At 39.6% G+C, this 20,515-nt stretch overlaps 1 protein-coding gene across 2 annotated transcripts in view; it reads left to right on the top strand.

Annotated features, from left to right (window-relative positions):
• The window catches only part of aff2 (AF4/FMR2 family, member 2), a 187,230-nt gene extending 174,082 nt beyond the window's left edge, over positions 1-13,148 (top strand). For both annotated transcript variants that reach the window (XM_030396609.1, XM_030396611.1), the window contains exons 23-26: positions 407-500; positions 3,575-3,627; positions 4,579-4,811; positions 5,589-13,148. In XM_030396609.1, coding sequence (XP_030252469.1) covers positions 407-500; positions 3,575-3,627; positions 4,579-4,811; positions 5,589-5,710 — 502 coding nt within the window. In that variant the 3' untranslated portion in view covers positions 5,711-13,148. The remainder of the gene's footprint in view (positions 1-406; positions 501-3,574; positions 3,628-4,578; positions 4,812-5,588) is intronic.
• Positions 13,149-20,515: the final 7,367 nt, after the last annotated feature.

Here is a 20,515-nt window from a genome sequence, read left to right on the forward strand (position 1 = left end):
TCTGTTTATCTGTGGAGACAATCTGTACACGACTTTTACGGCATTCTGGGCAGAGAAAGTTTGCCGACATTTAAAAAACCAGTCTGTTCATACAAGAGGCTCACTGAATACACTCAAAACCTTCGTCTTTACTTTTGGTGTTTCTTCCTCCTTTGTGCACTCTGTGAATTAATTTAACAGTGAACTTACAATTCAGAAGAAAAAGATCTGAAGGGGATTTTTTAGACAATCAAATAGTAGTGGTATGCATTTCCCACATTCTTTACTTCACTGAAGTTCCTCCTAATCCGCGAAGACTTGTGGGGCGTGTTTGAAGTCCGGGTGCATTTTGTGTGGACGACATGGAGCTTTAAAGAGAATCTGTACAGAGGTTTTCATCTGCCTTCTAATGGTTTTGTCTCCATAGTAACCGCTGTCTGTCTCTGCTGTATCTGAGGATGTTCCATCTGAAGAAAGACCATGCTGTCAAGTACTCGCGGTCGCTCATGGAGTACTTCAAGGTAACACGAGCGCGCGCGCACGCACACACACACACACACTTGGACATGGACTTTATTTCCTTCCCCTCTCGCTCATTTTCTCCCTCTGTGGCTGGAAAACATGAAAAGCTAATTACAATCCCTCAAATACATTTCATATTCATTTTCATGGTGCCTGTGCATTAATTTTGCATGGCGTTATTAAAATCCATTCTTTCTCTTTGATATTAATGTATTAATTAGCTCCATCAATCATCACAGTGGATTGTTAGGGTTTAATGTGCTTGTTTTGATTAATTATGTTTAGTGTAATTAATTACTGAGGATGTCATTATCACAGTGCCGCATTTGCATTGATGGGATTGGATTTCTGCAAAGGGACTGGCTGGGGGTTTAGCTGTGTATGTGTGCACAGTCTGTGTACATACAGTATGTGTTGACAGAGGGAGAAAAAAAATTACAGAGATCAGTCGGAGCCACTCGTTTTAAAAAAAGGAACGGCACAAAAAAAAAAAAAAACACTCACCAGCTCTGCAATCCACATGACACATTAATGTGGATTTTAAGTGCTCATCACTCAGTAATATTAAACAATTTAATGACCAGAAATCACAAATACTGTACGGGGCAAACTGGTGGCTCAGTGGGGTTTGGCTCATATTAACATAAATGTTTTAGCTGTTTAGCAGAGGCTTTTGTCTGCATTGGCGTAACATATCACTGATTCAATTAAGGCCTTTAACCTAAAATATAAAATAGATTTGAATCAGTCTGAATTCTGCTGTATTATTGAAAAAATATTTGAGGGTAATTACTGCAAAGTTAATCCAATTAGCTGAGCTTTCATGCCTTGTTTTATCACTTTACGCATTGCAAACAGCATTTTGGCTAACTCTGGTGTGTTAACATCAGTGATTATTAATGCATGCTGACCTTTTTAAAGGAGGTATTTTTAAGATAAGGCCAGACTTAAAATTTTAAAACATTAAAAAAGTCATAAACTAACATTTTCAATGGAGTGTGAAGAAACAACAGTGTTGACGTCATGTCAAAGACGTCTATGTACTGTGTTGCAGAGATGTCTACTGAAGGTAGCATGCTAACCAGCTAGCCCCGACCCGTCCTGTTTCCTTATACCACTTTGTAACAGCAAGAAATGATAATCTGAGCGTCTCAGTTGGGAGATACGTACATGGTAGCTGTTGGCTCAGTAAATGAAAAAAATAAACTCAGAAATGGTCAGGAAAGAAAATCTTACTTCTGTTGTCTCTACTAAACATACAACATACCCCTTCTGAATTCAAGTTTCTCTATTTTTGATGAACTAAGGCAAGCTTGATTGCCAACTCTTGGGCTCCACGGCTAACTGAGCCATGAGCTAACGATAGCTAACTACAGACAAGAGTAGCTAGCAAATAGCAGCAGTTGTCTGTTACTCTGGTGATACACTGCCGCCTATAATTTGGAGCTATCTTTGAATTTCTGGCCACATTCTAAGAATTACACCTTTAAACCAGGGCTGGCAAAGTTAACGCAACATCCTCTGAGCGCCGTTAATTTTTTTAATGCGCGATTAACGCTCGGTATTAAAAAAAAAAAAGGCAAACGCGCATTGTTTGATTTACGGCCGTCGGTGGCACCTGTAGTCTTGATCCAGAGGGCAGCAGAAGAATAAGAAAGGGAATCAGAAGAAGAAGAAGCAGGGTTGGCGTTTGGGAAAAACACGGTGGACTGAAAAGGGAAAGTGAAAGGAAATGGAGAAAGGACTTATGAACGGCAAATTTATTTTCAAAACACTGCCAGCTGGTTCGGTCGATAGGACAAAAGTTATTTGCACGTACTGTCGACATGAAATAGTTACCATTGAAGTACGTCGAGTCTCAAATATCATTTGCAAGCCAAACACATGGCAGATGCAGAGAGCCCACCCCCTATCACCAAAAGCAGACATCACCATGTTTTTATCCCATTTAGGGTGAGGGGATATTTTTTGAGCCTTTTATTGTCCTGCATGATTTGAAGTGTTGAATAAACATTTTCATAAAGCAAGCATATTTTCCCTTTCTTATGTTTTAAGAACTAGTATTAAGAACATGAAGAAAATACATTAAGGTACATTTAGAACAGAAAGAAATGTGCCAAAAAAATGGAGATTAATTTGCGATTAATTGCAAGTTAACTATAGACAAAATGCGATTAATCGCGATTAAAAAAATTAATCGTTTGACAGCCCTACTTTAAACCCATAAATAGATAAAGGGTTGAGCACTTGTTAAATATTTTACTCACTGTATTGCTGAGAGTTAGCAGACAGGACTGTTCCTCTTATCCGTCCTTTAAATATAAGCTACAGTTTGTAGGCCGTTAGCACTGACTAGTAGTTAAAACATCCGCAAATAAAACAACATTTTGTAATTTTTACACTTTACACAAATTAGATATAACATGTTAATAATTGTGTTTTAGAGGTGCTTGTACTTGGATTCTGTTACCGTCAGACAGAGCTAATCTAAGCTGACCTTCTCTTGGCTCTAGCTTCAATTTACACAGACATTAGTCAGACTTTCCAGATATAGACTGTTTGTATAAGGCCTGAAATTGGGAGGCTGTTTCTGGCTGTGTCCCTTCAGCTATCTGCATGTTGCTGTTTTCAAAATCCCCATCGCTACAAGAAACACCCGAGCATGCAACCATCACGCTGGTACCCAAACTCTAACTAGGTCGCCAACATTATGAACTTAAACAAGCTGGCAGCTGTTACGTTTTCTTTTGCAGGGATTTGGCCATTTTAATACCAGGACTTGCCTCCACATGTACAAAACAAGTTCACCCCGATACTACTATGCAGGGGCGTTGTCATTGCATCCCGGGTTTAGCGCCGCCTGAGACGATTCTGATTGGTTTAAAGTAGTACAAACTAACCAGAGAGAGAATCGGTGCAGCCAGATCTTTCTCCAGCGCTGACAGAGCAGGCTATAATCTGTCAAATATGACCTCTGGTGCATGCTGTCATTTCTCCCTCGCACTCCCCTGTAAAGCAGATACCGTAAACCATAAAAAACATGATTTAATAAATGTGCCTTTTTGTGACCCAGAATTCCGCCAAGAGTTCCCACCAAGCACCCTCTCCCTGGAGGACCACTGGGAAGTGAGTATACACAAACAGAGATGCAGTCTTCCCCCCCCCCCCCCCCTTCACCCATGGAGATAATTGAGAATGTATAATTCACCGGAGCTTTGCTGCAAAATACCATGCAGCCTCTGACAGCCACTTCCTCAAACAAACCCCTCAGGAAGCAAATAAAGGGATTGATTTGTTGTAGATGTGTGGAGGAGAATACTGGAGGGGCTGCCGAGTGCCGGGGTGAGAAGGAGTGATGATAGATGGAGGAGGAGAGGGGTGGAGGAGCTGTGGATGTGAAGCTAATGAGTTTGGACAGCTCTGACACTGCACAACAGCAGCTCAGTGTGTGTGTTTGGCTTGTCTGTGTGCGGCGCAGCACTGAATCAGGCACAAGTCGGTGGGTTAGCGAGGGTCAAGGCCACATCACAGACATTACATCACCGCCAGAGCCACACACCCAGCTGTGCGAGGCAGGGGGAGCAGTTTGTACCAACATGACTGATGTTGCCATACAGTGGATGACAGAAGTGCCCACACCCTCTTCACCTTTATCACTTTTTATAGCCTTAAGGCCTCGAATGATCACCCCTTTATTATATTTGATAAAGTTCCTTGCAAAGTCAACGCCAAAACAAAAGAGTGTTATTTTGTCTGACAGATTGTTACCATCATTAATGTGCCACATGATGAACATTAGCATAATGTATCATCGTTAATTTAATTATGATTAATTTATTTAACAATTAATGGATACGAATAATTTATACCCTCTGTAGTACTAGCATGTCACAAGAATCACCAACTCTGGTGCTCCCCTCAGTTCAAGAGAGAGTTTTAGTGTCGTTCAGCTCCTTGTTTTGGTTTAATGTCTCTCATCAGTGTTGTAACTGGCCCCAGCAACAAGCTGTATAATAACAAAAGCTCTAATCACCCCAGTCTTGTCGCTGGGACTCACTGCCTCTCATTATTCTCCAGGGTCAATGGGACTCCATCCCCCCTCTCACTCAGCCCCTCCCCAGCCAGCAGCGGAGGAGGAGGAGGCGGAGGAGCAGGAGGAGGATCGGGAGGTGCCCACGGCTCGTCCGGAAGTGTGGCTATTCCACAGCGGATTCACCACATGGCTGCCAGTCACGTTAACATCACCAACAACATCCTGCGGAGCTATGAACACTGGGAGACGGCTGACAGACTGGCCACTGACAGCCAAGGTAGGACAATGACCAACAAATTCATTCGCATGACTATATGCATCTTCAGATCAATTTTTAAAACATTGTTATTGATGAAACTCTTTTTGCTGTGGTGTTTCAAGCTCACTCGAGATCTGTTTATGAATTTTCACTTCTGTAGCAAGTTATATTCACTTTTGTCTACGATATCCGCTGCTAACATTATCAGCTAACAGCCTTATAGCAAACAACAACCAAATAGCAACATGTCCCTGCTGGATAAACCAGCATAGACCAGCGCATAATGTGTGTTCAGTTTGCCTGTGCAACCCAAAAACACCTGAACATTTAAAGCTGATTAGCCAGTTTAGCTGCCATGCTGTCCGAGCCACTAAATAAAGCTAATGATTTAAAGTGAGGGTTGAATTCTTACAATTAAAACTTTACTTTATTTCATTAAGGGTGAATTTGTGACCTGTTAAATTCTTACTAAAAAATAGTAGGCAAATTATCACCAGAGTCATGCTAACTGTTGCCAACTGTGCTGCTTGCTGCAATAAGCTAGTTAGTTCAGTTAGCCCTGCAGCTAGCATTCCAGACTTGGGGCTGAGAGGATTGGGGGACTGTTGATGTTAAGATGCAGTCCTCGAGATACATACAGTAATTTATGGCAAGTGTTGGAAAACAAGGTTATGGATGAATGACTCCCCTGAGAAAAAAAACTTCCACGCTCTATTCATGTGTCTCTATTCAGCACAAGCAGCAGCAGATAGAGTAACCCCTCGGCAACTGTATCTCTTGTCCACCCTCCTGCAGAGTTCTTCCAGGAGCTGGACTCGGTGATGGAGGCGTTGAGTCAGCAGAGCAGCATGACTGAGCTGGTCCGATACATCAGACAGGGACTTCACTGGCTCCGCATAGAGGCTCACCTGCTGTAAGGATTGGACTGGAACCAAACATTTTTTTAACTAAAAAAAGAAAAAAAAGAAATGGGCCTGGGAGCTAGAACTGGGAAAACAAGTAAGATGAGACTCAGGACGATGCTTCAGTGCCCGCTGGGATTCTTTCAAACGACCCAACACGACCTGTGGTAAAGTAATGGCATAGACTGGGTGGATTAATTGAGCTGTGATCCACCTGCAATTAAGCCTGAACAGTAACTACATTTGGGAATTTCAACTGTGAATTGCATAATACCAATTAGCATATTAAAAATTGTAGCTGATGCTGCTTTTCAGAGCTACTGCAACCGTATATCAGTGCAGGAAGCTTTAATCCCTAATGGGACGAATAAACCTCCCTGTATAGAAATAAAAACCAGAGATGGAAGGGAATAGGTATTTCATAGTAAGGATCATTTTCAAAAAAGAAATCTGAGAGGCTGATGTGATTAAAGAGACTGAAGGTAAGGAAGGAACTCATCAGAGGCTCACCTGCTCCTGCAGTGGCCCAGAAACACATCTGTGATTGGGACGAGAATTAAGGCCTCAAGTTCATATCGATCCAAGTGAAGTACCGGTCCAATCCATCAGATAAGAAACACGCTGGTCAAGGAAAGGGCTCCGTGACAACCACTAGAGCTGAATTGATAGCGGTTGAACTTCGTCCTCTGCTTCTATTTGAGCTAGAAGCTAGAGGCAAACGCTGCCTGCGTTGTTTATTCCTTCACAAATGTAACAAGATAGAAAAAGTCACAGAGAGACAAAATGGTTTCTGAAGAATCACTGCTGAAAAGTCTCCATTTGTTGTTGACAATCAGTCAAATGTAAGTTTTTAAAGTTAAAAGAATCAGAATTTTATCACATTAAACTCAATATTTGATACTATTTATGGCTCACATGTATTCTGCTGTAGCTATCGAAGGTGCACTATGTAGTTTTGAGAACGACATTTGAAGAGAAGAGAAAACTCCTCACTTATTGATTTTCATGATAATGCATAAAATGAATGAACTAACTGCCCTCATAGGACAACACAACTTCATACTGTTTTACTTTGTATCTGTCAGTAGGACCCTTCCCTTATACGTAGCTGCCTTTCTAACGTCAAACAGTATTCTGGGGACTTTATTCCCCTTGAGGGCAGCTTGTTTGTATAGTTATATATTAAATTGCTATTTCTGAGTTTATATTATTACCTTATCATTATTGTAAATATGAACTGAGTTTGATTTTTTTTTTTTCTGAGATGACAGAGTGCACCTGACATAGTCCTCCATTTCTGCACTGGATTCAAATGATATACACGTGCACTAGGGATTAGTATTATAAAGCAGTGGCGTTACCACCAGTAAACACAGGTGTAGCTTTGCCAATCAGGTATTTAGATGCAATATATAAAGAAATATAAATATGCTTCTCTAAATGCCCCTTTTTATTTTTATTTTGGTAAAAGACAACAAAGTTCTTTTAAAGCTGTCTTAACAGAAAGCAGCCGTAAAAGGATGTTAAAAAAGGGCACATTGTAATTATTCAAACTATCTAATAGAAGAATAAGTAAAAAAGATAATATATTTGTGATATACATTTTAGTCCAAAAAGGTGTCAGGGTTTGACCCCGACACCTTTTCATGTAATGAAACTCACATATTTAAAGCTTCAAAAGCATCTATGATCATGAGGATAGCCTCAGCTTTTGTCCAGTTCCCATCAAGAAAACTCCCATGTGACCTGGATCAGTGATTTGTTGAAATGGAAGCTGTAACATCTCACATGTGGAGCCTCTCAGTAGAGTCCAATCAAGATAACCCTACCATTAAATATGTGTCTAGCTAGATTGAGGATTATAACACCTGGTCAAGTTGCAGTCCGGAGGATTTGACAGCTCAGCAGAACAAGCACTCAATACCCTGGTCCTACAAATGAGGGCTTTCTTCCATCAGGGAAAAAAAAAGGCATTTGTCTGGTTCTTTTCTTACTGGTAATGGGCTTTGGTGAAATTACCCTCAGTTCTATTTCCCAGAGTTTCCCGCCCACTAAGGTGTCAAACACTTACAGTACAGGGGGGAAAAAACTACAAGATCCAGTGTGATTTGGCTCTAATTAAACCCCACCCGTGATCAAGTGCAGATCGAGTAAACGGGGTGAAACTCTTACATTGGCTTTCCTGCCCTGATGTCAAGATGTCTGTGCATCAGCAGCGACTTTGTACAGCGCTTAATGAGATCAAGTCACCTGTTGGCGGTCTTGTAGTCATTTCCCAACATTTGTCGTGTTGTGTTGTTAGTGTGTATACATATACAGCTGATTGTCAAGTCTATTTAAATCATTACCTGACTGGACAATAACAATGTTTGTGTACCATAATGTACAGACTGTGACTCCTGAAAACAGTGTTTGTTTGTATTTTTCAAGTGTCTTGTGAATGAATCAATGTGAACGAATGAGGAATTGAAACAAGAAGATAGGGTATCAATATATGTGTGTGTGTGTGTGTGTGTGTGTGTGTGTGTGTGTGTGTGTGTGTGTGTGTGTGTGTGTGTGTGTGTGTGTGAGAGAGCGAGAAAGAGCGTGTGTATGACTGTGTGTCCATGCACAGGCTATGGCTGCATTTACACAGCACCAGACGTAATCTGATTTTTAACCCTTTATGGCACATACAAACAAAGGGAGACCACATTGTGTCCATGCAGCGTCTCGTCTGTTGTCACATGTGCTATCAAGACTTAAAACTGTAGATTTATTTTTTCATGGTCTCTGTAAATCCAGCACATCAAGCATGAGTTTTTAAGTTTTGGATCATTTGACCATCGCTGAATGTGTATGGAAGACAATGCGGATGTGAAAAGTAATTTTCACTTTGACAAAAAAAAGAAACTCAAGTGCCTCTATTTGTGTCCAGTGGGAATTGCTCTATTTATTTAAGAACAAAGAATTAATCTAAATGATTTTCCATACCATATTGGTATAAATATGAGATTGTTTTTCGTAAAATCAAATGTTTCCACAAGCTTTTTACTGGCGTTTATGACGACACCAGGGTTTGGCTTTAAGAAAAATGTGTGATTTAACATGTCAAATTTGCATCGGTTGCTGTTTTATTTTATGATATTGATGATTTGAGCAAGTATGGGTTTGTCTGAAATGCCTGAAAAATTTAAACCATCGCATGCAATAAATGATAGCTTCAGACCAAGAACTACTTGTGTCCATTTTGAAAAAGGAAAAAAAAAAGCAGTCAATGTATTTCTTGTCGCAAAGTCATTTACAGTGTGAATGTTCAACATCACCTGAAAATATGGAGCCACTTCGAATGCACAGCAGTAAAGCTAACGACTAACAGTCTGATGGATGTAACGATGTTTAGGAACATCATGTCACTCAACAGGAAAAGCTCAACATTTTAAACACATGAATAGTCTTCTTATGGAGAATAAGATGAGCGGATTGAGACCACCGTCATGTTTGTATGTTAAGCATAAAGCTAGAGTCAGCAGCCAGTTAGCTTAGCTTTGCACAACAACGGGAAACGGGGGGAAACAGCTAGCTTGTTTTTTCTAAAGGTAAAAAAATAAATACTAGCACCTTTTTACACATTGTATCTAGTTTGTATTGGTTCAAATTAACTTTTGTACACATTCACATGATCACACCATGCTTTTTACTTTCAGTCAGAATGTAATGTAGGTGTTAGCTGCTACTTTATTGTTGTGAGTCATGCTAGTCCCGTCAAATGTCATTTGATTGACTGTAACATACAGTAATTAACTGTCATGATGTCAGGTGGATCTCGTAGGGAATGGGATAGTTAAAACATCATGAGCATCAAACACAGACAGTTTGGAGAATTATGGTATAGCCTGTGTTTTTTGATGATGTTTCAATCATGTTTTATTTCTGTTATATTCATCCTGCTGAATGTCTGCAACTACAAAAATGACTATTACTTCTTTAAATTCTCTTACACTATGTTCTATTAGGAGCTGTTACAGTACGTGATGTAACTTCACTATGTTTCTAAGTTGAAAGAACTAACTCGCTGACGTCTGGTCTCACACTGGACACGAACTGCGGTCTCCTGAATCAACCCAACCATCTATTCCTGACCAACTATACACACTTTTTTGCTTTTTATGCTATATCTCTTTACTTCCTCCTTTGTAGCTGTAATAATTACTACAGCCACTAGAGGTCACCATTTAACAGAAAACATAAATATGGATAGCTAAAAGCTGCCTTCATTGTCTACATATATGGTCGAGGATGACCATGTTTGTAGCGTTTGAACAAGCTAGCTGTTTCGCTGTTTTTCGTCTTTGTGCTAAGTTAAGCTAACTGGCTCACAATCCTAGATTCATATTAAGCACACAGACGTGAGAGTGGTAACAATCTGCTTCAGAAAATGTCAAACTTTTCCTTTAAAATGGACTCATGGTTCTTTATCTGAAAGCCTGAAAACGTTTACTGGTGAACATTTTGGATAAACGTTATTCCCTGTGTTTTAACAAAAATGCCTTTTAAAGTTGTTCTTTTTGTTGTTATTTAAAGCCAAATTGTCCCAATAAGCCAATGAACTTCTACAACAGCCAACGAACAAAACCCACACACTGTTTCTGTTGGACCTCAATCGTCTCCAGTCAATAGTTGATCCACAGTGTTGCACAGTCCAATTCAATGATGTTCGATGTTGTTTTGTTTTATGGTGAAGCAGTGATGTTACTATATGGTTATTGTTAATTTCACACAATGGTCCTAATTTTGGTTATATGCAGCGGTACAATATACTTATACAATACTTTGCTGTAAAATGTCTAAAACATTGCATTGGTGACATTACGGGAGGCATTGGTTTCATCGCACTATGCTACAAGTCACATGATGGTTATGGTAAATGTTGAATTCATGCAACAGTTCATTTGACTTTATGCAATGTCAATATATTCTGATACATTTCAGAGACAGACTGCCTCAGCATGGCCTTTTATTCTGCTGACATCTTATTAAATTTCTCATTAGCTCCTGTTACATTATCACAGTTGTCAACTTGTTTATCAAGAGCAGCAGTGACAGAAACCATGTCGCCGCTGTGGTGATTACAATAGAGAGCAACACAGACTGATTTATTTTTTGACAACAGATGGTTACAAGCCGATAATACACTGATAATCTCTCCAGTAGTGATGAGTGTGTTTAATATTTGTTTGCATTTCAGAAAATCACAGATACACTTGGATTGTTTAGGAAATTGCCAAAACCGCCTCACACAGTAAATTAACTCGCAGTATTCATAAAGAGTTTTCTTTCTTCTTAAATTCCTACCAGAAAGCTGCTTTACTTTCTAGTTTGTTTGTTTTTTCATTTGATTGTCTTCAGTTGTACTGTCGGAGTCATGCAACAGTGTTAGGAAGATATCTGATATCTGAAATAAGTCTAATTTTCCAATAATCATTTGTTAAGGTCACTGGAGGGAGACAATAACATGCTTTCACAACCACACTGGTCGGCTTCAGAAAATGACTGCTAACATTTTATATAATCATTTATGCAGAATTGATAAGTGGTGACACAATCATCAGTCCTTTTCAAGTTCCTTAATAAAATCTTGCAACATTGTTATATACCACTTTGGCAAATACGCTTCTTATGCAATAGAGCAGATGGAAAGCCAATTAGCGTAGCTTAGCATAAAGACAGGAACATTAGGAAATAGCTAGCCTGCCCCTCTCTAAGTTAAGTTAAAAAGTCTATGTAGCAACTAAAGTTCACTTATTAAAACAACCCATTTTGATTAAACCATACACCAGAGAAAACTTCAAAAAACTACTTGAAAATACTTGTTCCAGCAGCGAACTCTCCCTAAAACTCTCCCTTTTGTTGTGATGGCATTTGGATCACAAGAAGGAAGGACCAGGTAAGCTGTTAGCTTTATGTGAAGCTAGGCTAATCACCTCAGAGTTCTCTATGCCTAAAGGTAATAGTAGTAAGAACAGTTAATTGACTGACTGAGTTTTCATTCCCAACTTGTTGAAAACATCAAATCAAGCTCATGGAACAGTGTCCCAAAATGTTGTGCAGTTTCTTTACGAAGAAACCGCACAACCTTTTTTCTTAGCCAGGTTGTCAAATACTTAACACTACCAGAAAGCAATCCTTACATAGTAAAATATGTGAAATGGTTGCAGTCTGTTTATGTTAAGGCAGCTAAACTACTTGGTTTAGGAAAAGATCCTAGACTGTTGGTTTCACATGGGAGCCAAACAGCAGTCTCTCTGGTAAAGTCCTGTGATTGACCCATGTATCCACCCCTAGTTAATATTAGAGTTAATGACCTGTCGGCACAGTTACTCCCAGCAATTAATATCGAAAATCATGGGTTTACATAGTTTATACAGACACCAAAGAGTACCTTGTGTGTCTGAGTATTTGACCCCTGGGAATGAGAAGGAACTGGTAATGTAGTTGTTAACATAAATTACTGTCTATGATCAAAAATTCATTTGTCAATTAATTAGACAACTTGTCAGTTTTACAGTGATCAGGACAACTTTAAAAAGCAGCACGATGATGTGAACTAGTCAACCAGTTTGAAATCATGTTGACCTCTAGCCGTTTGATTTTGTAATAGCTATTATTGCATCCCTCCTGGGACACAACACTGTAAACTTGTGTAATGATTTAAAATGGCCCGGGTGAAAACGGGCCGTAAGACAAGAGTTAAAAACTGCGTTGACTCTGAGCACTTTAATGTTTTCCGTCAGTCTGTTCCCTGCAGTGAGACACCGTCAGCTGATCTCAGATGTAGAGTAGGGCCGGCTCAGTTCACTCCACCCTAACCCTTGTCTTTAAAAGGTGCAAAATTTTATGGCCTGATTTTCTAAAACTCGTAGCTTCTTTTCATCAGCCTTTTACAGTATGACTCACCTGCCCTTACTCTAGCTTTGTAGACAGTATTCCAGTGATTATCTACTTAGGTTATCTCAATTATATAACAGAATCAAACTTCATGTGGCATTTACTGATAATAAAATAATACACTGTGTCACTGTAAGTGCTGGGCATCAAAATATGGTCAAATTAGCGTATTTCAAGACAGATTCTGGTGGTTTAGAGAAAGGCAGCAACACGGTGCCTCTGATTCAGCCTGACAAATCTGTCTGTGGTTCTGATGTGCATCACTGGCTGAACCCGACGGGGTAAAGATTTCTATAAAGTAACATCTGAGAACACATCCGTCCAACATGGATTGCATTGTATTTTTAAATGTGTTGCACAACTTCAGCCGTTCTTCTGTTTCTATCAGTGCTATCTTTTGGCCTTTTATATGGTTCTTTTTATAATGAAGTTGTTCTGTGTGATGATCAGAAGTTGTGATGCGGTTCCATTGTTTTTAAATATTTAATGTCTCTAAAATATGGATTAAAATCTGTTTAAACCAGTGGTCCTGCTGTCAACATGGTCTTATTTGTGTCTTATTTGAAAGTAGATGTTTTCACGTTCTGGTCAATTTTGGGCGAATCATGTCTTGATTCAGACTGAAAGAAAATGTCCAAATTAGTGTTAGATTAGGGATAGATTAGATCGATATATTGAGATATTAAAGCAAATGTATATGTATGTATATAATTTGCATATATACAATATAATTCTGAGAAAACTGCATTGAAACATATATCTTGTAACCATCAAACATCATCAGTTAATTGGTTATAATAAGACAATTATTAACACAGCAATTACCTCAAAATGGATATAACTACCCCATTATTATTGTTTGATGATATTTTTCTATTTTCCAACAAGCAGTTAACAAGTAACTGTTAATACATTTCCAGGAAACTTCCAACTGGTTTCTGTCCATCTTCTGCGGGTCGGTGAATTTAAATACATTTTATAACCATTTACATTTTCACCAATTCAATGATCAACAATCAACTCTTTCTCTCTCTCTCTCTCTCTCTCTCTCTCTCTCTCTCTCTCTCTCTCTCTCGCTCTCCCCCCCCCCCCCCCCCACACACACACACACACACACACACACACACACACACACACACACACACACACACACACACACAATTAACTTTTGTTAAAGTTGAACTGATTGATTTCTTTTTGTTTTATATTCTGGAGATTTTATAGACTGCTTGGTTTATCGTCATTCATCGAATGAATTTTATCCCTAAAAACGTGGCAAAGAAAAAACATGACTTTTTTTCATTCTTAGAGTGATAGGAAAGACACATCCAAAATTCCCTCTTTTGACTCAACTAAATGAAATGCAGATGTTGAACCTTGCCTTATCCACTGTTGAGATTTCTGTTCTGGAGATGTATGCAGAGTAGAGCACATTTAATCATGTTCAATTTGAATATTTAAATATACATTTTCAGAAAAACTTGTAATACAAAAAATAATGATCCTAAATTATGTAATTTTTTCATGGTGATATCTATTAGTTAACAGTTTTGGATCTATTCACCTGCAGTGTCTGTCCTTAAGAGGCGATACCTTACAGGGCTGTACTTATTTTGTACGGTTCCATAAAGACTTGAACTCATAGGTCTTTCCAGCACATCATCTTCAAATTCACTGCAAGAAAACATAAAAACCTCCAACATACTGCATGAAATAACTTCTTATTCATTAAATGTGACAAATACATAGACCTTCCAGTGTATTCAGACTGTAAGTAGACAACACGTGTACTCTTATAAGACTGAGTTTTGTTAATATATAACATTTCTCAGATTTTGCACTCAACAAGAGTCTTTATAAATAAGACCTTAGCCTTTGAGTGGTCCTCCTGTATTACATTCTAAGAACCAGGCTAGTCTTCTTATTAGCACTAATGGACTCTTATTTCTACATCATAACAACTATTAGCCTACTTTACCATGCATGATTAATTCATTGAATTTAGCCGCGCATTAGAATTCAAGAGAGAAGGAGAAGGGTGCGTCTTGAAAAAGTAAGGGAGGCGGTGGAAGAGAGCTGGATGGACTTCAGAGTGTGGGAGAGAGAAAATGAGGAGAATAAAGACGGAGACAGTCAAGGAGTCCTGTGTTAAAGTCCAATTTAAAGTGTTCATTCTGTGAAAAATATAAATCCCATCTAATTAAGTATTTCCCCTAAATGTATCAGGAGGTGGGAAGCGTTTTTGCAGACCCTGAGACATAAAAAGTCAGTGTGTATAAAGGCTTGTGTGTGTGTCCTTGGTAAAGGGCCAACACAATGACAGCTTAGATTTATAGGTTTAATTGCCATAGGTAACCATGCAGTCAAATAAGCTCTCAGAGATACGGCCCAGCATCACACACACGCTCGCGCACACACACAAAACACACGTGGACACAGAGACTAAAATGTATGGATGGACACACACATATTGCGGCAATAAGTGTCGATTAGCCCCTGAAATCTGACCTGATTCTAACACTGCAGGAGAAACTGTGATGACTTTAAAGGATCACTATTGTCTTCTACTAAAATAAGTGTCAATAACTGTGATGTTGAATACGTGTTCAACTTTGTTGGCTAACATTACGTTTAAAAGTAACTCATTAAGTTACAAGATTACTGCCGTTAAAAATTCACTTGTTACGTTACTGCGTAATCTACTGAGGAAGTAACACATCAGAGTACTTAAGAGTTACCACATATTACAGTGTAATCCCTTTGTGACTCATTGCACATATTGGTTATGTTATCAGGACAACGTGTGGCCAACTGTACATGAACCTTTGAATGTATTGACTCCATGGTCATTTTGTTGCCTTCTTTACAGCCCACAGTCGGTAACTCTGCAGCCGAGGACAAAACCTCTGCGCAACCGCTCTACCAACTGAGCTAATGGCCGCCCAGATTGTACGTTATTTTTGTGGTGACAATAGGAAAGGAAAAGACAGCAATTTTTTTGGTAACGGATCACTTTTATGATAAATAACGGATTACTTGAATTGCAGAACTAACATGTTACATAACAACTATAATGTAATCCAAGTATTCTGATGGGTATCATTGTCAGAATTTAGCCCTGATGCTGGTGTTCAAAGATTGTAAAGTGAAATAAATGTGAATGATAGTAAAGTTTGATGAGTGTTAATAATATTGATGTTAAATAAGTGTTAAATAGTGGTATAGTTAAGTAAGGGTTCGATTATTTAATCTCCACATCGTCTCAACAGCTCAGCTAAAACACACTGGATTTATTCTTTGTGATGTTTCAAAAGTGTGTTTGGACAGCTGGGTAGAAACACAGCTAATGTAGCATGAGCACTAGAGCCTCATGCGCACTGCCGTTATTGATTTTTACATGTGGACTGGCGCTGTGATCAAGACGGCCAGTGTGCGAGTTTCCCCTTGTGAGAGCCGGCCGGCTGGCTGGCTGAGCGGTCCCAACACGCTGGCAGACTTTTAAAGTTGTCAGAAGCTCATTATCTATTCCCATGGTATATTCTCACAGACGATGTGAATAGAGAACTGTGCGTCAGGCTGTTTTTTTAAATGAAGTGTCTGATTGAGAAGCGGAGAGTTGATTTTAAATGGATATGTATTTAAATCAAATGCAAACGCTGGAGTCTGGAGTCAAGATCTTGACTTCAGATCTTCGGAAGTGAAACAAATACTAATGAGAAGAGATTTGATTAATGTTGCTACTGTTTTGAGCAACAGTTAAGGGCCAATTTTGCATGTGAGCAGGCCAGCTTCAGTCAGAACTTAAATTAATCTCTGTAACCTGGCTACATAAAATGCGGGTTATCCATCAAACACAAGCAAATAGTGAATATTATGGCAGACAACCCCCTGTGACCCCAGCATGAACGGCTCGGATGCCTGTCTTACATCTAAAGTTGAAATAATGTATAATCAACATGTAAACCGGTAATAGCATATTTTCTTGCTAATTAGGTGCAACAGGTTTGATATAACAAGATAGAATGATATGCTGGGTATTTTTATCTTAAGATCATATGCTGACAGAACAAAAACAACTAAAGTTCCTCCGTAAAACTGAATTATTAGCTGTGAGTGAGAAAAAATGTGTCATTAACATGAAATATTTCGGTAACACCTCACTTTACAAGTCAGATTTCAGTAGGTGTTAATAATCAATTAACATCTTTTAAATGTCTTTGAAGTGACCATTATAATAATAAACATGTCAGAATTAGCATCCAGCATAATTTGATTATTATATTCTGGTATTTTACTAAAAGCAGTCGTTTCATTAATTAATTTCCAGGAAACTTCCACCTAACGTCTGCAAGTCAATAAAGTAAAGTAGGTTTTCTATCCATCTACATTTTGACCGTTTGTGTGTGTGAGTGTGTGTGAAGCACAGAAAGTGTTTAACTGGTCAGAATGTAAACGAGTGATCAGCAGAAGTTCAGCAGAAATCAGTTGTTTTCTGGAAGTGCATTACAGAAGTGATCAGGTTTTATTAACTGTTTGAAAGTGGCAAAATGACTATTGTTGTTAAACAATGGGTCATTTCAGTAACTGTTGAGGTAATTATTGCTGTCATTTTGGGGTAACTTCAAAGAAAGAAAGAAACTACCTCCTCACCGTGACATATCTGGACCTGTAAAATGAAGTGCCTCCAATTTATCGTGTAATCATGTGGAAAGGTTTTACATTCAAAGGGTTTAATATATTTAAAGGTTGCACAACTCATAATATCAAGTTCTCTGATTGTAATAAATTATGTCCCTGAACACTCACCTGAAAATGTGTCCATGAGTCCCTGCATGTCTCCAACACTGGAGACATGTTCCATACTTCCTCAGGGTCTGTTGGCTCCTCACATGACCAGATTAGTCCTGACATGAGAGGTCATAAATTCAGGCACATGTGGCTTTAAATGCAAAAGAAAGAAATGAATAAACAGGCAAACTTGTTTGAGAAACTAAACATTATTTCAACATTTCTGTGGCGCTGTACGCACAAAGGCTTCGAGCTCTACTGAACAAGACACCGCTCCTGTGTTTGAACTGCTGATTTTTCTGATGATGTTTCAGATTCATTCTCCAAAGTAGCCTGTAATTGCTTTAATAGACATTTCACTACAAATGCATTTTACCCTATTTTCGAAACCACGGGTTTCCCTCGCCCACTACCCTCGAAGAGTTGATTACAGACATTCAACTTCATTAAAAGAAATCCAATCAGAAAATTAATTCCCCCCCCTCTCTCTCTCTCTCTCTCTCTGTATCTCTCTCTCTCATTGTGCAGAGCTACAATTTTTAATAGATTGCCGTCCATTCTTTGCCTCGTGTTTAACAGTCCATCATCAATTAGCTCATAGCTGCTTATCGTCGGGGGTCTTGGGAGGCGGCTGGAGCCAGTCCAGGCTGACGTTGAGTAAGATGCAGCTACGCCACGGACAGGTCGATCACAGGGCTGACACACACTCACTCACACCTATGGGCCGCAATTTAGAGTCGCCAGTTAACCTACGCTGCTGGTCACAGAAGGGCCCCGGGTTAAAAACTGGAGCCTTCTCGCAGCGAGGCGACAGAGCAAACCGCTGCAGAAGTGACTGTTAAAACAGGGGAGGGCTCTCTACACAGCTCTGCGGTTCACAGCTCCAGCGGCGCTAACGAGGGAAGAGCTCGTCAGCTCTAATTGAATGACTCCTGATTAGACTGGTTTCACATTGGCAGCCAACATATCACATCTTGTCTGACTTCTAATTGGTTGCTTCCTTGATGCTCCGCGTGCTGTGGAGAGACATTTTTCCTCAATGTGGAAAGGAGACAGTGGTACAGAGAGAGACAAAACATTCTGGGTCCCTGCAGAGTACAGAAAGACACAGTATCCTGCTGATAAAGGTGATGACACCCAAAATAAAAACCTGGTTTTGTGTACATCCTGTGTGTGTGTGTGGGTCCTTCAAAAGGAGTGTTTCAACAACACAGCTGCTATAGTCAATATTTGTATAATAATGTATTGAATGAGACATAAAAACAATCCTGTAGGTTACACATAGTGATGATGAACCTGCCGAGAATGACCACCTGAATCAGCAGCTCCCCTCTGCTTTACAGAGCTTTCAAACAACTTTCAGCGTAATTATGGTTTTAGCTGTCTGCTGCCAACTTTACTGACTCGGTTTCGCTCTCACAGCAGCAGGCAGCTGTTGTCGCTCGCCTGATGCAGGTGATTTAAAATGCATCAGGCAGTAATCTAAAGTCCAGGGTCCAGAAAGTGATATCACAGACACCGCATCCATGTTGTTGACAGCCTTTGTGTGGGACAATAAGACGCTTTTTTTACGCCGAGCATGTTTTTTAAGCTGAGAATTTGAACTGTGCAGCATTTGTTCTTTTTTAGCACTTTTCTTTATTAAAAACAAGAGCATAACCCCAACAAGCTGGCCAACCCCAGATGGCAAGAATGGTTTTCTTTTGAAAAATAAAAGCATTCCTCCCTCATTTTTTCTCACCGCCATTTTGTAACAACAGCCATTTAAAGTGTTGCGTTTTTAAGCGCTCCTCCACGCTGTGAAAGTTATGCACGTACAACCACGGGGGTATATCGGGGGGGGACATGACCCCTCAAATCCTGGAATTAATATGATCTCCCCCAAATGTATCACTGAAAACAAGACTGTAATTTCAACATCTAACCAAAAAGCAGCTTATCTTTACATACATCCAATCTACTTCCAGAGGTGTGTTGCTGAGGACCCAAGGAAGTGCAGTGTTGAATTTGGTGCATTTGGACACGTGTCATGTTAAATATTATACTGTTAAATAAACAGTGGGGCTGTGGGGTCAGAGCCCTGGCATCATGGCACGTGATCTCGCGGGGAAGCAGACGTAAACAAAATGTAGATTAACGTGTTGCAGTGTGAAAAAACAAAAGCAGAAGGTACATAAGTCTGAATGAGAGTGGAGACACAGTCAACAAAAGCTTTTCTATTCTTCAGAAGGAACTGGAGGTGAGATTTTTCTGTCAAAGTTTCTGTCAACAGCAGCATGAGCCCCCTCACATTACCAGATAATCGCTAACACACAATCTACTGGTTCAAACAAAGGATGCGATAGACATTTCTTTACTTCTCACACTGAACACAATGAAAACACATTTAGAATTGTCACCAGTCTCAATTTTCTCTGCACTGGATTACACAGTTTCTCTTTACGTTAGCTTGTGGGTAGCTTGCTGGCCAACACATCCCCAAACCTAAACTACAGACTAGGTCGAATGTTAGCGTCTCCTGACTGTTCCTGAAACATCATACATCATACTTCATCGTACAGTCACAGTTTGGCTGGGTTTAGGAAAACATTGTGGTTTGGGTTAAAATGATAATGAAGACAGGCTCCTCGTTAGCAGAGTAACAGCACTACAGCGTCCCTCTCAGGAACTGCTCTTTTAAATTTCATGTAGTTGATATCACCTTTTCGCCCCCGCATACAGCAAATGACACGTAGCTTGTAAAGAAACACTGTATCAGCACATTCAATTATGAGATAGTGTCAAATGTGGCTGCTGTTACGGCCCTCACATGTTGACCTGTTGGTCGCAGGTGTAACTAACAACATTAATTGTGTTTGCATCTCATCTAGGTGTTCCAGTGTCGCGGTCCTGCTATCACACACGCTGTCTCACTGACATGGCCTATGTAGAATGAAAGCATAATTACTGTTACCACAGCACAGGTCGGTTTGCCTCCGACTGTTACAAGCAGCAAAATGGCAGCAGCTCATTATATGTGTTCAGTGTTGCACTGACATTTGTAACTTGCCGTCTACACAGGCTAGCATGTGAACTAATAAGTAAGGATCAGCCTTTAAAGCTGAA

This window comes from Sparus aurata, chromosome 18 (genome assembly GCF_900880675.1).
Source record: "Sparus aurata chromosome 18, fSpaAur1.1, whole genome shotgun sequence".
In the NCBI taxonomy this organism is placed as follows: Eukaryota; Metazoa; Chordata; class Actinopteri; order Spariformes; family Sparidae; genus Sparus; species Sparus aurata.